This window comes from Barbatula barbatula, assembly GCF_947034865.1.
Source record: "Barbatula barbatula genome assembly, chromosome: 2".
Classification (NCBI taxonomy): Eukaryota; Metazoa; Chordata; class Actinopteri; order Cypriniformes; family Nemacheilidae; genus Barbatula; species Barbatula barbatula.
The window spans coordinates 11,929,719-11,956,322 of record NC_136767.1 but is presented as its reverse complement, the minus strand read 5'-3'; the positions used below and the strand labels follow the sequence as shown (position 1 = coordinate 11,956,322).

Below are 26,604 nucleotides of genomic sequence, written 5' to 3'. Positions count from 1 at the left end.
AAAGAACACTGTGACACTCGATTTCTTGTAATCCCCCAACCATTCACATCTATGCCAAACTTAAAACCAATTTATCTTAAATTGAGGTCAAATAACAGGAAGAGTGACCTCTGACCTGCGTGCCACCCGCTGCATGACCTGTGCCTCCTTCATGCGCTGGAGCTCTGACATGTAAGCCATGATGCGGGCGTTGCAGGTAAGGAGGCTCTTGGAAGCCTCCAGCGCCTGATCCCTCTGTGAACATGCGGCCAGCAGCTTACACGCCCCCTCTCGCATACGGATCTCATAGTCAATCTTCTTCTGGATGTCACTGTCCTAGAAAGAAAAAAAAGAGTCATCTCAGATGTTCTTATTTTGTTGCATTCTTTTGGAAGAAAAATGAAGGTAATCAATTTAAGTGAACTATAAAATCTAATTTGGCATTCTTCCCTCCATCCAAACATTACCCAGCGGCACAAGGGTCATTTTCTACATCAGCAAAATTCTAAGGGCTATAGAGGCATAGAAAAACTGTACTACGTCAAAGTGTTTACAGCTCAGCTAAACACATTTAAGTCTGAATATTCATGCGTGTTACCCATTACCACACAAAGGTCACACCCCAGTCATGTGACGTCTGCTCTGTAATGGACTGTTACAATTGGTGTATCTCCATGCAGTGATGTATGAAATAGAATATGAAATCATTCTTGGTCAGCTACATGTGAGGGCAAAGTGGCAAATTGTCAAGTGGGGTACCATACACATCTTGAGTATGGTTTCCTCAGGCACGCAGAAAATAAAATAAATGAAGATTTAGAAATATACAAAAATCAACAAGGAAGAGAAAAGGATTAAAAAAGAAAATGAGAATAGAGAAAAAAAAATTCTCACATAGCTACATTAGATCTTGGACGTCTCTATTGCATGAAAAGAAGACAATGAGGTACAGTAGTCGTAACTCATTTTTTCACCACCTTATGAAACACACAGATTCTTTCCAAATAGAAAAATCAATTTAGTTACTTGTCGTAATCTTATGTTTATAAAGTATACATATACTAATGAGGCTTCTTTTTTATCTTTAAAAGGTCTCTAAAGTGAAAACCCAGACCTTTATTATGCTCTGCCCTGCTGGTCCTCCGCTAGAGCTGCTGTTGCCATGGCAACCTTTATTAAGACCTCTTTTGTGTGCAAACTTCAGAAGCTCCTTAACATCTAACACAAGCCTCAATTAAGAGTTCTTAACAGCTTAACCCACTACTTTAAAACTCATTTCTTCCATGTTCTCCATTAAACGGCAAAGTTTGTTTAGCTACACAGTTCAGTTTACTACACCATGCCATTGTCATAAAATAAAATGTCTTTTAAAAGCAAAACAGATAACCAGAATAAACCAGTGAAAAACACACCTATATATGGTGTGATATGCAATTGAGAGTTCGAGGGTTGATCGCAAAGACTGTGGATGCCACACGTGTCAATGATCAACCCCCAGTGTAGTATTTACACAGCTAAAATGACCAAAAACAGTTTTCTTCACCCCAGCCTTACTCAGTACGAGTTGTCGTGCCACTGTTTTCTTGTATACAAGCACTTGGACATCCTTCTGACAAAAGTCATGTCAAACTGTCAAATTAAACAATGCGTCTAAAATTTGAGACACTTCAATTAAACACTGATGCATTGAAATAAACAATCAACAGAGTACAAAATACAATGTATTAAATATCCAGAACAAAAACCCTTGCACTGTTGCCTCGTGCCCCTCCCCTGTGACAGGTGCCTCAGAATGCCAGGCAGGGCATGTGGCAGTCTTTACAGCGAGGGTGTGAAAGAGCAATAGAAGCAATGAGAGGCGGAGGGAGGAGAATACAGCGAACGCTCTGTTCCATGGTAATGAAGCGCGAATGTAGAAAATGAACCCAGATGGGAATAATTGAGAGAGATGGAATCTTCCCCACATTGACACGTAGAGGACAAAAAGAACGAGTGTGCAAACAATGAGTCTATAATTACTCTGACAAAAGACATACATTTTTGCCACACTTCAGACACTCGGGAACCCAATAGCAATAGGACCCCCAGATCGGTTCATTCAAGACGTGAACTACTTGTACTTGGTAATTGCTAATAATTATCAACTAACAAGCATCCCTTGTTCTCCAAGTTGTCTATACCCCCAGTGGTCATGATGCATGTATGTAACCACAGCAGGAATGCTGGAAGCACATTTTTGGCGACAAGGGAAATGAGTCATGGGAAGTGAATATGGTCTTTAGAGGATATGCTACTTTTTTGAAGCATTTCCTTTAAAATGGCAGGAATAATGAACTCGAACTAATGGCTCACTTGTCATGGCAAAAGAAAGAATGTACACAGAGGAATCAGCCATATGGAGCCAGAAAATTATATTTGCTTGATGTTTGAGTCATTTCAACCCAATTGTTATAGACCAGTGAACTTCGATGACCTCTACAGTTGTTCAAAAAGCACATTTCAAATTATTTTATAAAGATTTTCATTAAAGTTCGAAGATGAATCTATTCAAATTATTATACAAATGATTTTAACCAGTCTAACACCTTGAGTCTGGATAGTGTTATACACTTTTAGAAAATCCCCACAGAGAGGAAACTGATTAGCTGAACAGAAATACAAATATATAAAAGCTTAACGCACGTTGCGTCCAGGATTTTCATGACAAACTTTTAAACTCGACTACATTGTGAGAAACAGAGCCGACGAAACAGAACAAAACAAACAAATATTACACAGTATTTACCTCAAAGAGAAATGTGCTAGAGGACAAGAGTCATTTGGAACCCTCTATTTATTAAAGGGATAGATCACCAAAAAAAAAATCTGTATACATTTCTTTGTTCTGATAAAAACAGAAGATATTTGGAAGAATACTTATAACCAAACAGTTCTTGAACCCCATTAACTACCATAGTAGGACAAATGCCGATAGTAGTGTGTTCTGTTGAACACAAAAGAAGATACAGTAAACAGTTCTGGGCCGCTTTTGACTACCATTGTCATTTTTCCTACTATTGTAGTCAATGGGGTCAAAGAACTGTTTGGTTACAAACATTCGTCTAAATATCTTTCTATGTGTTAAACCAAACAAATACATTTCTACGGGTTTGGAACAACAAGAGAGTGAGCATAACAGAATTTTCATTTTTGGGTGAACTATCCCCTTTAAGGAACATATAGGCTTTTCACACTTGAAAGTGTTAACCCAAGGAGGACATTTTTTAACACCAGGCTAATATTACACTGCAATAAAATTACACCTCAGCATGTTTGGCAATGCAATTATTTTCATTAACCCTTGATAGCATGTTCAAAGTGGTAAAAGCAGTTCTTCAGTCCACTTTTTATAATAAATCCCCTGAGTTCAAAGTGTTTTCTACAAAGGTTTAAAATATTAGTTTCTAGGTTCAACCCCTACTGCTAGTTCACATTGCAATAACCAATTGACAAATGCACACATTTTTCATATCAAATAAATGACAATGTGTTGTTAATAGGGCCTTAATAGGTTTCTCACTGTATCAAAGGATGTTCTCCAGCACATCTCTTTCTGGGATAAATGCTCCTACGCACTTGTTTGTTTTGTTCTATTTTGTCTGCTTTGTTTCTCACGCTATACTAAACTGCAGCCTCTCTTCAACATCATGTGCTATTACTTGCAGTGATTTCAGACAGTATGGCATCGTGTCTAAGACATTCAGAATTCAGACACGAGAGAACAGTTAAAATTTTAAAAATGTCCAATATTAGAAAAATATACTCTCTATAAATATTTTTTATTCTTGTTTTTTAATGTCATTGTTAAACACCAGTACACCACAACAATTTCTTTATATGATACCAATTCTTATTAGAGGACGTTGTGAGGTCCTTTCCTGTCTAGATACATTTTGTTGCAGTGACACTTTCCAAACTGACAGCAACAACTGTGACACAATACTAAAGAAAGCAGGAAGGAATTATTGGGGACTACGCTAAACAACAAACTCTGAAAAAGAAAGCATTGCTTTTGATCAAAGCTGCTTAAACTGGTGTTAGCGTCACCCTCTTAAAGTGAAACAGAGTGAAAATATTAACAATTACTTTGAAAAACAGTAACAATTTACTTTCAGTCAATTACACTAACACTCCACAAAACAGCAATTAATGTTACATTTTTTACATTTTGGTATTACTGAACCTCGACTCAACCAAAAACTGAAACTACAGTAAGTGACATCCAAAAGCTCAGCACCCCTTGAAAAGGCAGAATCTCTGACCACACCCACAAACACACTGGATTTCACTGACCGAGGCCAGACGGCCTCAAATTAGTCAACCACAAATATGCACCCGCCTTCCCCGACTGTTCCGCCCAATCCCAGCGCTCCTCTTTTCGTTCTTGTGACTCAATCAGGCGAGGAGGACGGTAATGGACTTTCCCATGAATATGGGCACTCATGTAGAGAAGCGAGCTTGGCGAGGAGCCATAAAGGTTTGGAAAAAACAAGGACACTTATGACTGAGACAAGTTTCGGTGATTCAGTCTACTGCAGGGCAAAAGGCAAATCCTTTTGCGTAAGCTGAGATATCCAGTTACATAAACGATTAGACAAATTAACCAGACAGCGTTAGCCAGCTATGATAGCATCACATGACATTTGAGGTGTCAAATTATAAAACCCTTTTTTACTATTTAAAATCAAGTATTTGTGGTTGCTAAACTTTGTGGAATGCGTTAACTACATCTCATAGGACAACCTCTGTGAACTTCGGGGGTGTCGTGATCCCGATCACTTAACATTCTGTAAAAAAATGAAGAGCTTGACTTGAGACCAGTTGGTTACAAATACTTGCAACAATGTCTTTGAGAAAAAGTCTAGCTTCACTTGCTTGCAGATGCCACATTTACTTTTATTTCGAATCTATAATACATATCTAATACACACAAACACTAACAAGTTAAGTTTTATGACAACCAAGACAGGAGGGAAGGGATAGTCTTTAAGGGGTAGTTCGCCACCCCCACATTTTTTTTTTCGTTTACTCTCAAGTAATTCCAAACCATTTTAAGTTTTTTTCTTCCGCAGATTGTTTTTTTTGGAAGAATGTTGCTAACCAAACAACACTAGTCCCCCATGGATCGCCACTGGACGCAAAACCGCTGAGGCATTTCTCAAAAGATCTTCTTTTTTGTTACACAGATGAAAGAATAATTGACAACTCTGTTAAAAGGTCTCCCACTTCTCAAGAAATGGTGGTGAATCTGTGGAAAAACGTCTTCAACAAGTGAGACGTGTTCCACACACGCACATTCTGCCCTGTTAGCACTGCGTAGGCCACAATGGAATCCTATTTGAGATGCACAGAAGTACACAGGCCTCATTATTAGCACACAATGGGCCATTTGAGATGTTGTTGTGTACGTGTGTGAGGCTCTTCTAAAACACAGTGTGTGACTATGGCTCTCCAGCCAGCTGTTCCCACACAAAGGCGTGAAGGCTTCCAACGCAGCTGGTTTTGGACTGCTAAGAAAGGGTGTGTGTATGGGAAAACGGGTGTCTCTGTTGGATAGGCTTGGACCCAAACAGGGTGTGTACATTCATGTGCAGGCTTTGAACACTGTACATTGCGCAGCCTACCTCTGTGTTAGAAAATGTATTTATCTGTCAAACAGTGCAAGGAAAGATGTTTGTGTGATTGAGGTATTGCCATCACTTACTCCATGAGGAGAGTAAAGAATAAGGAGATCAACACTGGCTCATCCGGGTAAAGTGGGAGTGGAACACCTCATTTAAAATCTCAGGAGCCTTTATGCACAGATGTTATCATTTGGATTTAACCCATTCTATTTCATTTTTTGTTGTTTATTTGTGTCTACATTAATTGAACTTTTTATACATGTAACATAAGTCATATATCTTTTCTAGCAGAAGGAATGCTTCTGGTTATTTTATTTTATGAACGTTGCATTGATACATATTTTTGGCTTATTAATATTTGTATTGAGTGGTATCCATTTAATCATGAATAACTCACGATACAGCACAGCCACGAGTACCTTTTTGCTTACCAAGTACACAGGACCGCTAAGATTGAGTTTATGTGATCTAATGCAGACATCTGTTCTGCCAGCTTTCTTTTGTGGTGTTTGAGATAACCTTACTTCACCTGCTTATGCAAATATTACAGAGCTAAGAATCACAACCTGATATACGTTCTATCGTGAAGAACGTAGGATAAATCAATAATGTACACATGATTTAATCAAATTTGAATGAGAAAAAGCCTGTTTTAGTTTAATTGTTTGACAAAAATTGCCTTATGTAATTGGTAGGGGTGTGATGAGACACTTATCCCACGAGACGAGACTCGAGAGATTCTTATACTCTTTTTCAATGATGAGATAAATAGGGAGATATAGTCTCTTATTCACCTTAAAAACACAAAACGCTAAAAATTTTGGCAGTACAAAACCAACCTTCAAATTATACTTCTATTTTAATGAATTATTGTGCAGTAATAAACAATATGTAAACACTGCAAAATGTTTTGTCACAAACTCTACTGACAGGCAGTAATTGCACAAAAATGATGTTTTGTTTTCTTAACAGGTGCACCCTTTAGTAAAGAGTTGTGGTTGTTTTCTCTATATGCTTTTTGAATAGTGCTCATGTTAGCAGAGGTGGCGATCATATCACACTGTCAATCCTCCTTCCTCCACTGACTGAACCCTCATAGCCTTCAGAGAAACAGTTAAAGCCACATAAACACATCATGTTTAATGCTAACATTTTTATTCCTGCTTAAATGTCAAAAGACATTTCAGGAGCCAGACGTATAGTCCAAACATAAACACTGGTAGAACAGCGGTATTCTCATGTAAGGACAACACTGACACAAAAAAATATAATTTCCTACCAATCAATGTTTGTTTAGAAACTCGAACAAGGGAAAAGAAAATGAATCTCCACTACTCATCTTTCAGTTGCTCATCAGTTGCATTCTAACATGAGACATTCTATATGTAAAGTCACACACGTGTTCTTCAGGATCAGAATCCTTCACACTGACATACCCAAACAAACATTGCATGTTCGCCTCAAGCCTGACACTCTGCCTGTCTATCGCCAGGTTATGTCCCGAATGTGGCCCTGCTTAAACCCCTTACAGGCTCAGTTTCTGGGTAAGTGGAGGTACAAGGTGATGGGGGGTCTGGTTGCCTTAGTTACACACTCTGGCTGATCTGTATTCCCTTATGGCTGTTAATCCCAGGCTCTGATGCTGCTGGAGGTTGAGTGTGGGACTGGTCTCTAATCAGATCGAGCGTGTTAATTGGCGGGTAAGCGCCTCCGGCTATAGAGAAGCACGAAAAGTGGAAGCAGTAACCTTGGACAACCAGTATGATGATCAGGTTTACACCAGTGAATGGAATGGTAGTGTAAATCTAATCAGCTACATTATAAACTCTCAGAACTGAAACATACATGTCCTAATTAAAATGTAAATTTTTAATTTGGTTCAAGGCCACTTGAAAATTTCTTGGAATTGTATCGCCTGTTTAGGCCGCTGCACCTTTAAGATTCCTTTATGTAAATGACCTCTGTTGTAGTTGGATAAGTTCTTTGTGTGTAAAGTTTACGCAACGTCTTGTTCATCACATTGGACCAGGCTGCTACGTATTTAAAATGTGCTGATACACATGCACGGTCACATCTTAATATGCTCAGTGTTTTTTTTAAACAGGGTGTGTAGACAGGAAAGTTGCGAAAATGTCATATTCTGTATACCACCATAGCTCATCTAACTTTGATTTCTAAAGATCAAGGCAAGTATTCCATGATATATGGCGTCTGCTCTTCTCCCGAATATCTTTTCTTAACAAAACTCAGCTTTAAATGTCATAGAGAGATTGTCAGAGATTGCTGCCTCCATAAAAATAGAAAGTAAATCAAAGCATCTTTTAAATATCACTAAAAGACACAAAAGACTACTGCCTATAAGCTCATAGAATTCCCAGACCTGATATACAGTGTTTTTTATCCTACAATGCCCTAACATAGACAGGCTGTTGACTGCACTGCAACACAACCAACAAATGTTAAAACTTGAACTTATAACTCTACAGAGACCCACAGAGACCGAGTTTATTACTGTAATCATAGTAACCAAACTATCCCACATAAACTCCCTCTTTCACGCTGCTCTGTTGAATACTTCATCAGATTGTGTGAAACAGAGCTACTGTGCCTCATTAAAATTACGGCACAGAGCGTATATGAGCACAGCAGAAAGACCCCCTGTTGAATCGACATCAGGCTGGTTTGTTCACTCACAGTTGCTGTGCACAATGGATAAATAAGAGGCTTACATTCCCTCATTCCGAAGAGGTTATTTACAGTAACAGAAACACACTTTGTGGTTTTCAACCATGTAATTGATGCTAAATGTTCTTTTTGGTGGCAAAGCAAAGTTCGTACCCCAAAAGTAAAGCCTTTCCTCATCATTTCCCCAATACACATTAGACACAAACACAGCTGTGTGTCTAGTGAAGGGGCTCTTCATTAACATGTCTATTAAAGAGCAGGTCTGGATTAACTTCCCTGCTGGGCACACAAATGCTGACTTGACCAGTGATCTAAAAAGAGAGAGAAAAAGTTAGAAAGCAGACTGTATGAGGTGGGTCTGTCATTAATATAACCATGTCTGGAATGTCTGGTAAATTTTGTGCATTGGTAAATATTTGCGTCTATTAGTGGGACTTCTTATTTACACGTGACAGCGACCAATAAACATGTAGCAATGTGAAAATAAGGAGCAGCGTTATGTTCAAGATATGTCAAAACATGTCAAAACATACTATGCTTCATGCCTACAAACGTGACACATCGTTTCAGAAGATTAAAAAAGAAGAGTGAGAAAAATAAAATTGTAAACGTTTGTTATTAATAGAAGTAATACAAATGCCCATCTGTTTTGGCACAGATAACCCATTCATTCATGTTTCATGATTAATAAATCTTAATAGCTTGCATCCAAATGAAAACAAATCAGTCCATTGAAAAAGTGTTCATTTGTTAAGCACTCATTTCACTAAATTATTAATAAAACAAAGAGCAAAATACATTGTATATTGTCCACCTCTGGTCAATACTCATTTAACAACACCAAACCAATCATAACTGATGTCATGCACCCCAAATAATGTATGAGGGTCAGTGACAAAACAGTGGTGGCAAGATGAGAAAATGTTTTATCTTTTAAAATCTGGTTTTAAAAGCATGTATAAGATATTTTAAAGTGTATATATGTAAATTTTGTGTAATTACAAATAACATTTGCAACAAGTTGCTAACATTAAAACTGACGTGATGGCGCCACAAGTCCTATTGGAAACGTTGCATACAGACTCTCTGCACCAGTTCAGTATGTATTTAAATGTGTCTATTAAGACACAAATCAGACATACATATGCACTATAAGCAGCAAAAAATACAGTAGGGCTGTACGTTTCCTCGAGTAATTCGAATACAAAAAATCGTTGAGGCAAATGTTTAGCCTCGAAGCTTTGCTTAATCCGTTTAAATACAGTGCACCCCACGGACTATTATTACTGACGCACAGCACGCAAAATTCTGGACGTGTTATTTAAACACTGAAGACGCTGCAGAATAAATTACAGAAAAATCTACAGGTTTTAATTTCTGCTCAGACAACCGTGAGACTGTGACAAACAGTATGTGTGTGTGTGTGAGTGTGTGTGTGTGTGCGTGCGTGCGTGTGTGTGAGTTAAAATGGTGAGATAACATCGTGCTTGGTACCTTCCTTCCAAAATTTTGAACTTCAGCCGGCAAAGTTGATCCCGTCTGACTAGTGCGTCACAGCATGTATTATGTCTAAAGGCTGAAAGCAGTCTTTGTGGCTGTTTAAACATATGCGTGCCTAACAAGGCTGTAAAGTGCGCCATATAACTTTCTGATTTATCGAATCGCAATCGCAATGTTAGACGATGCGATTAGCTAATCGCAAGAGGCTGCGATGTGGATACGATGTTAAAAATTATGAAACGCCATTTAAACTTAACGTGCAAACACAGACTGTTTCGTAATGCTTGTTTATACTTGAGTCGGCTCCACAGCGCACGTCTCCACAAGCGCATCTGGCAATATGGACGAGGCATGACGCACTCAAACCTAGCTCCGCATTTCAACAAATGTAAATTCTATCTAACGGTTTTGCTTATTTCACATGAAATATTCAACACATTTTATCTTTGTTTTTAAAATCCCAAATACTTTAAAAATTCCTGTTTGAATAATTAGAATTGACAATATTGAGCTGAAGCTTGACTTGGAAAAATGTAATAGCACATGTTATGGCGCACCGCTATTTTACTGCGAGTTAAACTTGTTGTCCGGCTGCATTGAGTCCATATAACTAGATGCAGACTTGTGGACGCCAAATCCTGTTCTTAAACATCCCATCTGGTTGCTCTGCGTATCTGAATAAATAAACCTCTTAATTACGGTAAACTAAATGCATTATTCATAAGCTGAAGTTAAGTTGTTTACCTTTGAAATTATTCTTTCTAGTTTTATTTATGTTTCTAATTGATATATTTTAATTATATTGCGTTTTGAGTGTCATATGGCAATGGAATGTACTAAACCTGGTTTAGTTTTCACAGATATTAATGTATGCAATTTCAGCAATAAATGTACATTTTTCTTAAAAGGAAACAAATAAGTTGTTCATTTTAAGAAACTAGTTTTATTTTCTCTTGTATATTTAGTATAATAGAATAATTGATTAAAATATTCAAATACTAAAATAATTGATAGCTACAGCCCTAAAATATAGCAGTATAGCAAATACTGTATCTTAGTGTGGTCTTTAAAGAGATAGTTCACCTTCAATATAATAATTATTCACAAGCCCTCTTGTCATTTCAAACCTGTATGACTTCTGAAGAACACAAAAGAAGCTATTTTGAAAAATGATGTTAACAGAAAACTGTTGGTCCCCATTGACTTGCATTGGTTTTGTGTTCATACAATAGAATTTAATGGCGACCCACAGTTTTGGTAACCAACATTTTAAGAATTTTTGTTTTATTTTGCAGAAGAAAGAAAACACACAGGTTTAAACTGACAATAGGGTGAGTAAATGATGACATAAGTTTCATTTTGAAATTGAAATATTCCTTTAATACTTAGGATGTCCTAAATTGGAGCATTACATAACATAAGCATCACATAACTTACAACTAAATAACTTTATTACAATTTATATTCAGCAAGTCTCTATTAAATAAATATTTTTTAAACGAAATGCAGCTTAACAACAAACCAAGTGTGAACCGTATTTTCTGTTTGCAATAGAGCTTGTTGAAGTACAAGCTCCCTCAGGAAAAGCGCTAAACTCATAGGCAGCTTGTACAGGATTTTGGTGTTTTGGACCCCATGCACAAAGCAACCACCTACAGATACAAAACACAGAGCAACTGACACACACTTACAACAGTCCAAATGAATAACACACACTAACACATATGGAGCCCACACAGTGCCCTCTCTCCTACTAAAACATCAGAATGCTTCTTTCTTACTTGAATAATATGAAAATCCAGCGTTGACACATATTCGATCACCCACATATAAATAAAACAAACAAACTCTCTCCAACAAAGTAAATCTACACCATTTCTTAGAATGTGTTTTTCTGACATTTTACATACGTATAAATCAGGTATTTGTTAAATCAGCTTTTCATGATTCAGAAGGCAAGTAAGGGCTTATTTACAACTTGAGCAAACAAGACTTTAAATCAAACAGTGCATTCCTAAGAAAGTTTTATTAGGTTGTTTTTACCTATAAATGTTTGGTCATGTGCCTGAAGCTATTTTGGATAGGTGTGTGGAGTAGTATTTAGTATTTTGCATAGGTGTGCAGGTGATAGTTCTTTACATTATTAGCCTCCAAGAGTCCAAGAAAATAATATAGCAGCAAGCGAGCCCAAGCCTTATGGTGCCATCTCTACATGGTGGTTCGTAGAAAACAATGCATGGTGGGCACGTTCATTTTCAGAGGACTATTTTATTGTTTGTTACAAGTTACATACTTCCTCCTGGCTCCAACGGCCACATCCATGTAGATGAGAACTATATATGTGCCAAGTTTCACACATGTATGCTATAAAGCCTGTTACATAGTCCTTCAAGAGATCTTCCACACTGATGTACCAACTTTCGCCATTTTTCAGGCAACACATAAACTAGCCTAGGGGTCTTCAACGTTTTTCGGAGCAAGGACTCCTTAGATGAGAGATGCATGGAGCAGGGCCCCCCTAATATTAAATGTGTAAACAGAGCTGTTTAAATAGGAACAACCCTTATTGTCACAGCACAATTATGTTAAGACATTACAGGGGCAGAAGCTCCCTGCAAAAGTAAATTTTGTAAGGTCACTCACTGTCTAGGACCGCAATTGTTTTTGAAAAAGTTAACTTTAAGGAACCTGGCAAAATGGATCCAATGGATCAAAGGATTACCTCCAGTTAAGTGGCTTGACATCTACACCTACCAGACAGAGAAACCAAGCGTGTATAGTAAACATAAACTGAGAGCGTATACATCTATAGATGCATTCGTGTACTAACAGTAATAAACAATGCATTTACTTGAACACAAACCTGACACTTCTCACTGTTCCCTCTCTCTTTATACTAATGTACTCGTAATGAAAAAGAGATGACAAACAATTTCCTATGTTTAGTTTCTGGCCGATAGTTAACTGCTAGTTGTATAACTAACAAAGTTAGCATACGTTCAAATATTAACACTATGTGAAAAAATAACCTAGTTCCCTAGTTTCTGACTTGGGCATACATGCAATATTTTTAGACACAAATCATAATCCACACCAACAAAAGACAGTCGTTTTTTAATCTGAAGTGTTATGAAGTGAAACGCAAGTATTTTTGATGATCGTTTCTGTTCAGTCCGCTCGTTTTATTGCATTTAACTACAGCTGTCATCAGTGCTTTTGTTTGGGAATGGCAGCACCTTTCATGCGTATTCTGAATTTATGGCAAGGGAGATGATGAAGCGGATGTAAAGTTAAACTTCTTCTATTGGTTCTGCTGCCTGAATGGATGTTTTTGTCTGCACGTAAATTCAAATTGCAATAAGCTGGAGCTTCAATAAGTCTGCGCACGTTTACCCTGGGTAAAGATCCCTGAACTAGCCCAAAATTGCATACATACTTTTATTTTGTTGGATATTATTTTATTTTTTTAAGTGTGTTTAATTTTAGAAATTATTATAAACAAATAAATGATTTATAACACTTTACCACAAACACAGGCACTCATGAACACACACTTTCATATGGGCAATTAGAGACTGAGTGAAGCTGACAATTCAGCATTAGTCTCTCTCTCGCTCTCTCGCTCTCTCTCTCTGTTTCTGAATGAACGTAATGAACACATTGGCATTTCAACCCTTCAAACTGGCAGTCACATAAAACAAAGTGACAGTCTCTAATAGTTAAATTCTCCCTGTCCATCCTCCCAACTCTGTTCCAAACCATCCACAAATCTTGCTATTCTCTGGTCTTCTACACGCAGATAAATGGTGCTGTCAAAAATATATAGCCTGGCCTGACAGAAAATGGCTTAGCTCGGCTAATAACTGTCCCAAGACTTCAAACAGTCGATCCTAACAGACAATGGACTGAAAGAAAGCAGGCGAGGGTATCAGGCAGAGTTTGGATATGGGTCTGCGCAAAAAGTGCTTGTACGCCACACACATGAAACCAACCATGTAAGCCAGAACACCCACTCATGGAGTGCATTGATGGTGCACTAAATAACTGAAGCTGCAGCTTTACAGATACGCGGATGGAAGACCCTGAATCTCTCTTCAGCAAATATTGATTATTTAAATGCATCCAGACCAGATGGTAATGATTCAACTGCAGCAGCAGCTAACTGGCCTAAACTAAATCCTGCGCATCACAACAAGCTGCAATACCTTCTCACATAAAATGTATTGATTACATTCCTGAGACAAAACACCATGTCTCGGGTCACGACCAGGATGATTCAGACCAATCCCTCGAAATCCTCAAAGCGAAAAGAGCAAGCTGTCTCTGCATCTAATCGTCTCTTCAAACATGACCTTTTCAGCATCAGACCGCCAGTGGTTAAATGTTATTGTGACACCAAATCTTACAAACATGATGACTCGATGTGTTTTCATAAAAAATAAAATGGTAAAGGAGTGACACTGACATGAATGATTTTATTCATGAAATCATGGGGTTGTTCTGAGATGTTATGAGGGAGGATCTTCAGCCAATTTTATCAATAGGTGTAACTGGATAACAATAAACAACAGAACGTCTGCAGTTTGTCCAGAGGTTTAAAACTGAATAGAGCTGCAACTAACGATTATTTTAATAATCGATTAATCTGTCGATTTTTTGTTCGATTAATCGATGAATCGGATACAAATTTTTAAAAGCATTCATTTTCAACCCTTTATTGAAAAATAGAACTGACATTGCAAAACATATTTCAAAAGCTTTATTATTACTTATTATATTATTATTACAGCTTGCTGTGGTTTACATGATGCATTTCCCATCAAGAAGCCTCTCATGGTTTGCTGTTTTTTTCTGGAATTTTTTCGGGTCTCTCTGATGGTCTTTCCTCTACCTCCGCTCTGCTTTTTTAATTTATTTTTTCTCCGCTATGCTGCGCGGCGCGATCAACTTTTTTTAGTCCTGTGACACACTAGATGCGTGGCGTGAGCGTCTCAGAAGCCTGGCGTGACCGTTTTTAAATCGGCTCCCATGTTAACAGGTTAGAGCTTGCACACTGCCTGCGTGAGACGAGCCGCACGGAAAACGCGTGCATGCTAGGAATTGAATCGACGCCTATTTTTCACGAGACACGCAAGCGTGTTGGAAGCGTTTCCAGGCAAAATAGAATAGGAAAAGATGTTTATATGTAATTTTGTACACGAATACATATTAATGAATGCCATTTTGATGTTTGAAAGCTAATCATCATTTATTTGATCGTATTTTCAAATTGAATTTCATTAAACCAACATCTGCACGTTACGGGGTTTACATGTCCACTGTAGAAAACATCAGGACTTAAATCATGTTTATAATGCATTTTTGGAGAAACAAAAAGTGAATATTGAAATAAATTATACATTAATATTCCTATTAAGTATGAGATATTATTACTAAAATGTTGCAAATGAATACTCCAATTAACTACCTTTTTCCATAAAATCTTTCTCCAAGAAAATGCTTAGGCTATATCCAATGAAAAGATACATTGCATTGAATGGGAATATTAATTTTTGTCCATCTTAAACACATATTGCATAAAGTAAACTCGTGCATCAATTGATTACGTTACATCTTTAATAACATATCTGAGAATCATCTTAATACGAATTGTGGTTCGTATTAAACCCCAAAATGTATTGGTGACTGAATTATTTTTGTTTTTTATGCTCTTAACAATGTGATTAAAAATGGAAAAAAATATGACACACTACAATAACAACGTGTCATCTGAGTGACGGTCCAACATCAGGTAATAAAGCTACAAAACATTTGGAAATGTTATTTAAATAAACAGACAGCCTACTTACTCATTTTTCGGATTTTGGAAGGTGTAGGTTATGTGAAAAAAGTTTAAACTTGTCGTGAATACAAGACCCTTGTCTGTCGGCGGCCTCCCTCTATGTCACCTAGCAGCAGCAGCGCGCCAGCGCCGCGTCAGGCACGGTGCTGGTGTGCAAAGATACAGAAAACACGACGCAGCCGCCACAGAGCTGACACGCAACAGAAACGCCACGCTCACGCCACTCAAACATGTGGCGCGCGTTATAGTCGCGCGATACAACGAATCGATAATGAAATTCGTTGCCAACATTTTTAATAATCGATTTTTATCGATTTTATCGATTCGTTGTTGCAGCCCTAAAACTGAATTCTATTTATGCTACCTTTATATGCTTTACAAATCGTTTGAAAAGGCCGTGTTCACACTTGACTTCTTTTTTGACAAGAAAAAGTTGACAATGGCGCTTTTTTAGAAAACATATTGGTTACAAATAGCTGCTTGACAATGACTTAGGAGGCAGCGTTTGTGCACGAAAGCAGCTCAGCTTCATGGGCAGCGTAACGTTAGTCTATTTGAAATATAAACTGAGAGTGTGTCTTTGCAACAAATAATTACATGTTTAAAAACTAAATTACTAATTTCTCGCTAGAAATACAATCAAAAGTTATCGAAAGTAACAATTAAACTTACATTTAAACAAAACTATGCTCCAACCGGCATTTCAGCTGCCGTTTTATTCTGGCATACGGTTTACTGTGTAGTATTTTAATGTAAAACAGACGCTAGCAGATAAAAAATAAGTCATATGTGAACACAGCCTAAGTTATCTGAGGCACACAACAGGGGAAATTATGCAGTTGGCTAGACAGAAAAATCTAATTTTCAGTTCAGATTGACAACACTTGACATGCATAATGAATTGCAACCAGGTACAACCCCTCCAGTAAACGCATACAGGCCACAGCAGAAAAGCGCATCCACACGTCATCTCAAGTGTGTGCAGGTTTCGAGTGCGTGTGGGCATCTGACCTTGCTGCTGCACGCGCACCTGCGTACAACCACGCAGCTCTACCTGAGTTTGTCAACCTCTCCGTCTATATGATGTTTAAAATAAAGCACATTTACAACTAACGCAAACTGTTCGTGCAATACGAAAAATACGCCAATATGTAATGACCCCATGAAAAATCAATACTGCAGGTGTACGTCGGGCTGATCGAGAAACCGCAATCTGAATCACTTACTCGCTGATTCTTCGTGTTGTTCATGTTTGGAGTCGCTCGAAGATCCGAAGAAAAGCGAACTCCGAATTCAGCGTGCGGTTTCACGGCAGCCCTGACACTCTCCAAGTGATGAAATAGGCATTCCTCAGAGATTAACGGGGGACGATGGTACAGTAAAGGCTTGCCCGAGACGCGGTCATGTGGCCGAGATCATCTTCCAGCTGTCATCTCTCTAGCCGCACGGACTCTCTCTCTCTCTCTCTCTCTCTCTCTCTCTCTCTCTCTCTCTCTCTCTCTCTCTCTCTAGAGGGGGTCAAACGTGCTGCGGTGAGAGCCAACCAGTGTGGCTGGACAGGGGGCGGCGATGCTCACTTATCTGGGTTTACGTAGCAGTCCAGCAACGAAGCATGCGCCTGTGCGTAATTTTATAATAAAGTCGCAATTTTGCCCCAGAGCTGACAGTCCACGCGCTGATGCACATTGATATAATCGTTCCTCTCGTCCGCGGTGAATTACATCAGCTCTCTAGCAGCGAACGCTCGGAATAGCTCCTCGAGGTTCGCATCAGCACCTCCGCTCACTGGGTTACACCAATCAAATCTTTATCATGTAACGAAACCCCAAAGGGAAAAAGTTGCCAATGCCAACGTGCCAGAATTAAAACACATAAAGATTAAAATATCACGGTTACAATGCTGCTTTTATAAATAATGCAGAGGTAATACTCATTTCAAAGCTATTTTTAAGTACCTTGAAATGTATGAATATGGGCATCTTCATCATGGTACAAAGAACAGGCATTGTAGCATCGCTGTACAATTGCACCACTACTACACTTTATTGTAAAGGTTATGTAACAGTAAATAAAATGTTAATGTACAATGGCATATACGGCGAAACAGTTTTACTTTGGTTAATGAACTAGCAGCCTAAAACATGGTCAACTGGCAGGGTGAAAGGCAACAAGTTCAAAGTCAAATGTAAATTCCCTTTAAGGGATTGTTCACCCAAAATATTTTTTTTTGTAATTTACTCGCCCTCATGTTGTTCCAAACCTGAATACATTTCTTTGGTCTGATGAAGACAGAAAAATAAATTTGGAAGAATGTCAGTGACCAAACAGATCTCACCCCCCATTTACTGCCATAGAAGGGAAAATAAATACTATGGGCATGAAGTTAATGGGATCTGTTTGGTAACTGACATTCTTCCAAACACCTTCCTTTGTGTTAAGCAGATCAAATACATATATACAGGTTTGGAACAACATGAGGGTTAGTAAATGATGACAGAATTGACATGTTTTAGGGAAATATCCATTTAATGGCTTTTATTATTTATTAGATGCTTTCTAAACAGTAGACAACCATGTAAATCACAATGTCACAGGCTGTGATTGTATAACCTGGTATAACACAGGTCAAACAATTTTGCCCATTCTGTCTTGTGTCACAAAATCACACATTAGCTGAATCACAAGCCCAGTGTTTGCTCCGGACAGACTAAAGCCAGGATTCATTAAACCACTTCAATCAGACAGCTAATCCAGAGAGCACAGCAGGTATTACTCGCCACGAGCCAGCAAAATTCAAATCAATGCCAGCAGCTCTTTTGTAGTACACAGGACTGAACTTAATTTCGTCATAAAGGAAAAAACTCCTTTTGTTCATTACTGGCATGATAAAGTAAAATATAATTGTTAAGCAAGGTAAAAAAGAACGAAACAAAAGCATGTCTTAATCTTTCATTCAAAAAGGAGATCGATTTCGAATTTGATGTCCAAAGAAAAACTTCAATAGTTTCTTTATCTTTCTTATTCCAACACAAAATATGTAAACATTGGTACCACTAAACTAACAACAAAATCATAAAAAACACACAAAAACATTTTAAATGACAGTGAAAAGAACTTGCTGGTAGGCTGCTTTAAAGTAGAAGACCACAGGATAGAGCTGGATGAAAAAGGGAAAAACAGCAAGGGAAATAGAGGAAAAAGGGAGTTACAACAGGGTATCGTCTTTCACAAATCAATGAACAACATGAGAAACAAGCCGAAATAAAAGAAAAGCTTCATAGAAAGACTTTGACCTGACAAGATTTCACGCACATCCTCAGGAAATGAACTGTATTTGCCTGCAGGGTGTCACATATACCTCAACACCCATGTGGACACACATATCCCGCAGTTTGGGAATAGTTTCATCAGAATCCATACATCATGCAGTAACAAGATCTGTTCAACGACAGCTGCACTAACTGCGGCATGCAATATTATTGGTCACAGGGAGCAAGAGCATCTGCCAGGCCAGACAACACATCATGGAGTAAAATTAGCCCAGAACTAATATTTGTGCATGCGTATTTATGAAGTTAACAATAAGTAGGAAAGATATGAGCATACAGTAATGATCCAGATACCAGTAGGGATGAAGTACCAGAGGCTGGTGCATAAGGCCAGAGGTCACATAATGGCCTGATGGGTTACAGAAAGAAAACACCACAGCACATCCATTTTTTCCAAGCATACAAAATCTTGTTTCCTATCTAAGGCGTGTTGACCTAGTCTATGGAGTTTGTTTCCTTCCTCACCGTATACAGCATATCCAAAACAGCGTCTCTGCGTCATTCTCATGCCAAGTTTTGACCAGTTATGTCACAGATGCATTGTGCAGCATGTCACTTGGCAGGTTTGTGATAATATCAATAAAGTCTGAGAGAAAGGTATAGCTTGCATTTCCAGGTTTAGAAAAGATAACGCGTGAGACAGGAAATGAGTAGCATGTTTTCTAATTTGACCACATACCACAACAGAAGATGTTTAAAATCGTAATGCCTCGTTCATTAAAACGGTAAAATGTAAATCCTGTAGTGGTTAGATGAATTGCAGTTCAATTCTGTGTTTCTTGTTTGTTTTTCCTTTAAAGATTAGTGTTTTAGCTCTTGCTGGCTGATTTATGCCTTAATATCATTGTTACTGTTAGTTATGTGTTGTTTTTATTTAATGAATAGTGGTTTTTGATTGTTACCCTGGTTGAGGTTTCTGCGTTCAATGTCGAGGTTAAGTACATGACTGTTACACGTTCAATAAAAGGGAAGGAAGGAGACGGGAACATAAAATAGACTTATCATTAATAAAATAAAATGTAAATAGACAGCCGGACACACACAAACCATAACATAAAGTCCAGGCCTGGTCAACTTCTCTCAGTATTGCAAGAGTAACGAGTTGCAGCTGTTAGCCCACGGCGCAGCCAATCTCTGTGCAGTGCAGCCAATCTTTTTTTACGCATGAAACGTTTTTAATGTTAGAACACTTTCCGAAACTAACCTTGGGGTGTATCGAGCGCAGAAATACTACATAGTATGTCCAACTCGTTTATGACAAGTTGATAAGCATGAGAGGACATCCCGTTTGTCATTATAAAGAAGTCAGAATGCAGAATGCAACACTGCTGCACATCCCCTTTAATTCAACTATATATAAGCAACACACACCATGTCTCAGCATAAGTCCTTATTTACAGTATGTAGCTCTAATAAAGAATACATCTGTTCACTTTATTTGCTGACAATTTTTATACTTTTTTCCTCGTTACCCACAGATCTCTTGATTACATTTCATATGAAGTAAACACTGTACACACAGCAGTTATAAATCACATATTTCTCTCGGAAATCCATCGGTGTCTTAAAAGCACTATAAAATATACTGTATAGTGCTGAACCCACCAGCTGATAATAGTGGCGTTCAATCAGTGGATTTACTAAAAGGCTTTTAGAAGTATTGATTTTTGCATTATGGCAACAGATTCACAACAACATGATGATTGAAAGCTGAAACTTGATTTTAATGAGAAAGTCTACCAGCAGTACATTCCTCAAAAGCAAAGGAATTACATGGCGAATCAAAAAAGTTGTGCCAAAGCCGCAGTGTTCTGTCTATTGAAGTACAACAGGAAAACATTTGCGAATAATTACAGTTGCAGCATCAGATATTTAGACAAGGGCAAGAATCAATGCCAGTAGCCATTGGAAAAACCAACACAACACTGCCATTTGGATTGTTAAAGAATGGGTTAATCTATAGGGATGATGTCAGCTCATTCTTAAAACAAGCCATCTCTCAACCAATGAGGGACAAAGCAGGAGTCCTGTATCATGCTGCTGAGGTAAAATGGATTAACTTGAAGGATTCGCTACAGCAACAAGATTACACGTATGTGTGTAGTCTTCACAAAAGCACAGCCCATTTTATCCCATTGACTGACACATTTTGATCTAAGCAACTCATCCGAAATCGTAACATAAGTAGGGAGTTGCTGGCCCTCTACAGAGGTAAATCCGCTGCACTCGTCTGAATTAAAGCAGATTTAACATTAAAGAGATTGAACATCTAACTGGCATTTATAGTACCTGATACTACTGTAATCTCTCAGGGTTGACCTCTAGTAAACAGAGTCTCATAACAGGAGTCAAGTATAGTATAGAAAAGATACTACATAAAGCACTCTCATAAAAGCTTCCATTAAAATCTAATGGATATGATGATACCATAATACACCCCTAAAACAAACTTGTGTCATCATCACTACGGGTGTGCCTCAAAAGATGCAAACAAAGCATCTCTGTATGCTTTCTCTGCTTCAGCCCACTTTTAAAAAATAAAATTAAAGTATATTGGGGACAAAATTGTCCAGTTATAGCAAGGCAGTGTGTAATGTAGTACGAGAGGCCTTTTACTAAACAGTGTGTAAACAGTGCCCGAGTAAACCCCAGCACTTTTCATTGGCCTGCATTGAGCTCAGCAGTGCCTGCTACACAGAGTACCAGGTGTTAGATTGATGGAGCTGGAGGCTGACACTGCTTAACAGTGTGCATGAGATAAAATCTATTTTCTCCGGTGGAGCTATAAATCTAAAGGAAAGGTACAATGATGATGTAAGCGCAGAACATTGGCTCATTTATTTGACAGTATACTGACAGACGCCTGAACACTAGATCATACAAAGGGGCCGTCCCAGTTCAGGGAGGTTAAAGGAGGAGAGATTTGAAATGAAGGCTTCGCGAAACTAGGGAGCAGGTCAGGGTTTTGCAGTGAGGACATTCATCTCGTTTCAAAGAGCAATATGATGTGAAATACATCGGCTGTAGCACCACATAACATATTTTGTATTGCTCTGTGGAAACACAAAATGACCTGTTGAAAAGGTCAAAGCACAGCTTTTGTGTGCTTTTGTAAATCATGATTTTACAACTCGCATAACACTTCCACAAGTTCCACAATCTGTTTATTATGTTTGTACAGCACTTTGGGCAACCTTGGGACAACAGTTCTCGGACCCCATTCACTACCATAGTAGGAAAAATTACTTTACAATTTTTAGTTCTGTTGAACAAAAAATAAGATATTTTGTCGAATGTAAGAAAGCAAACAGTTGGGGCACTTTTAACTACCATGGTTATTTATTCGTACTATGGCTGTCCGTGGTATCCAAGAACTGATAAAATACATTTATGCAGCTTTGGAACAACTATAGTGTGAATACTTCATGAAATAATTTTCCTTTTTGGGTGAACTAAAACTGAAATAAAAACTAAACCGAACCAAACCAAACCACTATATAGCCAAAATAACTGAGTTGCACCTTCCCTTGACTGCTTTTACCCCGGTCAACATTAAAAGTACATTGATAGCCCTGAAAAAGCATTGTTCTATTGTGAGCTGATGAAATGAGCAATAAATAAAACACGAACATCCAGACAGGCCACACTTCATCTTTAGTTCTCGCAGGAACCAAAGAGCAGAAAGTACCACAGAGATGAGGGCTCCTTTCGGCGCTATCAGATAAGTTAAGCACCTCACACTTCCAGTTATATCCCTGGAGGCCGGCCAGATGGTTCTTTTGAAACCGCGCTAGAGATGAGCAAACAGCATAAAGTACATTATCTCATGCGTGTTGATTGAATCCATTGTGAAGCAACAGCCCTAAACTGCAACCCATTCTTTGGAGGATGGAGGTGCGGTGGTTTGTGAATACTGGTGCTAAAATGACCCACATGTATCCATACGCCCTTCAGTCCAACACAAGACTCAATTCAATTACACGGACAGGCAGGCAGCGTGAGGGGTCACTGTACAAAAACACCTTCACCATTGCCCAGCTGAGAATCTGAAAAAAAAGTGTTTATATCTACTAGAGTGTAAAACCTTTGCCTTTGGGGGATGGGTAATAAAATATTTCTCGAGCATGAAAACGGTTTGTGTATTTTTGGATGTCTTTCAACATGGAAAGCAGCTGACTGGTCACTAGTTTCCCACCCTGATCCAGTTTGTATTGATATTATGAACCAAACTATGAGACCAGAACATTAAAATCAATTCTGCCGGCGTTTTTTCGTCTGTAACAGATTGTGGCAGGGTCCGCAAGGCAACATGTGGATGGTGCTTTATGATATATTGATATGGCTTGTCATAATGAAAAATATAAGCCTTGAATATAGAATAATTTTTCCATGTGTGTGAAAATATACAACCATTAACTAAAACAAGACAAGGCAGAATCATGAATGCCTGAGCACTTTGCAGTTTTTAAAGTATATGGCCAGGGTAAAAGCTTTGCTGTCTCCTCTAACAAACTGCGTTCTGGGTGGTGTTTTCCGAAGGAAGCTGGCTCAAGTCGAGGCTTTTGGCTGGCTCCTGCACACAGAGTGTCTATTCAGCCCTGTTCCTGACGGCACCAAGGCCCGGGCCAGAGGCAAAAAGAAGCTGTTCTGAGGGGTGGGTGTCCAACTACAATGCCCTCTTTCACTACCAGTTGATGCCTTCCTCCCGATACCCCACCCTGCCGGAGGAGCATGAGCATAGTGCCAGAGCCTAGCAGATACATGATGAAACGTCATGAAAAGCAGTGACAGCACGTTCCTAAAAAAATACAGAATATCATCCCTGTTGAAAGAAACCCGCATATGCTGATGGTTAGGTATGTTTTGAAGCATAGTAGCTGGTCCTTAGCTTGTTTAAGCTGGTCCTTAGCTGGTTATGAGCTGGACCTGAGCTAGCTGCATACAGTAGTGGTCAAAAGTCTACTCTAGCTCTATTTCTAAGCATAAACCAATAAAGACTTCTGTTAGTGTTTAACACAGAATTTTTAAACCTCACAGTCCATGATAAAGCTACTTAAATAATTCTCCAGCTGAACGAACGGAATGAAAAGAAACCCTTGCTCTGCTATTTTACTATGGATGAATAGACAAACAACTGAGTAAATGGCTCTGGCATGCGCACATTGAAGACCTTTAACCTTCTAAACCCTGAAGTCATGGTGGCTCAGGCTCATCACTTGAGTTCATTTATCTCAACAAACGGCTAAACTAATCTCAGTATTTCAAGGTCATTTTTGTGAGTTATGTCTGGTAGATCATTGTGAGTAATGTCTGGCGGGTCATCCCGTGGTGTTGTGACATTTCACAACCCACATGATGTAATTAACAAATTGTTTGTAAGGTATCTAGAGACCACACTTTTCCTGTTGTCCACAACCGAGACAAACACGGCACCTGAACTTGCTCAATTGTGGAGATCATTTGAAGCATATTCAGGTCACGCTGGGGTTCTGGGTTAGGTGAGAGGTCTGCCCTTTCCCAAGCATTTCAAAGTTCAAAGACCCACAGGAGATTATGGGTAGAGGCCAATTTTCCTTGCACAATAAGGTTCAATACCTACTTTTCTGTAGGAGTAGAGGATAGTTTTATTTTAAGATTTCATTAGGCAACATACCATAAAAATACCACAGACTGCAGGGGTCATCCACAAAGACAATACTGATATACCTGAGGGGTGGAACCCTGGTAAATATACTGCTGTGTGAGGGTATTAAAAGATCCCTGTATGAACAGAGCTTCTGGGCCCTTAAACATAAGAAATGTCACAGAAACATTAGAAAGGTTAAATTCGTGTTACTGGTTCGCTCAAAAGCAGAGAAGACACGGAACTGGTGAGATACAAAGATCACATTGTTGCTCTATTAGCATAATGCCCTTGAGCAGTGGGACTATCAGCTAGAACAAATGCCCAATGCTTTGATATACGGCAAACAATGAATCCTGCATCATATTTTTTTGGAAACATCTAGATTCCATATAGGATTTCATGATGAAACGTTACTTTAACGTAATGGGAAAAGTTGCGACAACATTCCTCAAAACACCTTCTTGTTTTTCAAAAAGGAAAGAACAAGAAACAACATAGATTTGTCATTTTTGAGAAATCTAAACATCTGCATAGCAATGTAGAAAAGTCTAGCTATATCATGCACAACACTAACTATCCTTCTGACTTTTGGTGAATACCATCACCAGCCAAACAAAACAAATTATAGAGAAAGTGACCAAATGACCCAGCACTCTTCACGCAGAAACCCCAGAGTAAGGGCAAGCAACAACACTGAGTGCAGCCTGAGGGAGCAATCAATCCTCACGAATGCATTCCCATACCTACAGCATGCTATTATATGTGTGGTCAGGCCATGTGGGTTTGTAGCTACCAGAGATGACATCATACCAGCCAATCACTCAGATGAAGCTCGGCTATTTCCTGTTCCCATCACCCATCACAACAAACAGGCTGTGAATTTCAGCAACAAAAGGTTCTGACGACACCAGAGGGAGACAGGGGAGATTTTAAAAGAGACACAGACATCGTAAAGGATGGACACAGAGGGGAATGTTTATGCAGCAGAGCCAAGAATATGGTCACGTTTGGTTTGAAATGGACTAGTTAAAACTTGAAAGGCTAACTGCAACGGTACTGAATGCAAACAGCAGTCTTCAATCAGAAAAAAACTGATTCCGGCCTGTGCCGCACTGACATGTGCAAAATTTGCTAAACAAAATAATTTATTTGGTCAGAGAGCACAGACACATTTGACTCTTCATATTAATCTTTATAATAACCGCATTGCCGTCACCTCTTGCTGTCATCCAAGAATAACTGCGGCTGTGAAGTGTATATGTTAAAATCACTACTATCCATTTCACGCTATTAGACATGAGTAGTTAACATACAGCAAATGGGGACTGGTGGGTGGGATGGGGGAGGGTTTATGAAGCAAGTCAGTGCTATTTTAAATGTTGGTCCTTATATTGTACATATGAATAGACAGATGTCTTTGGTGGTTGCAATGAGTATTTATTTAGTAAATTGCACCATAACATCAAAAATCATGTCTCGGGACCCCTGTTTTCAATTACAACTATTGCTTTCAGCCTAGGGGTTTGGAATGCAATGAATGTACCTTTATTCTCTCAAAATATTATTGCCTCAGACTGACAATTACGATACAGTACATAATGTATAAATGCTGTACTGTTGCGATGAGAAACAAGCTTAGAGCTCCTCCAAAAAACAAATTCCTAGAATGCAGGTATTTTACTAGGAGGACACTGATCATTAATACAGACTGTGTGTGTGTGTTAAGATACACTAGACTACACTGGCTCCGAACAGAACAGTGAACATTTGTATGTATTTGGGGGAAAATGACAGTCATCTATGAACATTATGAATGAGTTTTTCTTCTCTACTTCATGCAGCAGTAAACAAGCCTCGATCTTATTAGGAGCTCTTTCAAATTCACACTGCCAGGAAACTTATTGACTTTGGAGAACTCAAATTCTGAGATGCATGACCCTGAGGGATTAAAATGCACAAGGAATCCATGCAGAATGTCCT

The 26,604-nt window shown here is 38.6% G+C and overlaps 1 protein-coding gene across 3 annotated transcripts in view; it reads right to left on the bottom strand.

The window, feature by feature from the left end:
* Positions 1-26,604, bottom strand: part of rtkna (rhotekin a) — a gene marked incomplete at its 5' end in the record, with an annotated part of 54,859 nt that overhangs the window by 14,003 nt on the left and 14,252 nt on the right. For all 3 annotated transcript variants that reach the window (XM_079477933.1, XM_079477931.1, XM_079477932.1), the window contains one exon: positions 116-315. In XM_079477933.1, the coding sequence (XP_079334059.1) occupies positions 116-315 (200 nt within the window). The remainder of the gene's footprint in view (positions 1-115; positions 316-26,604) is intronic.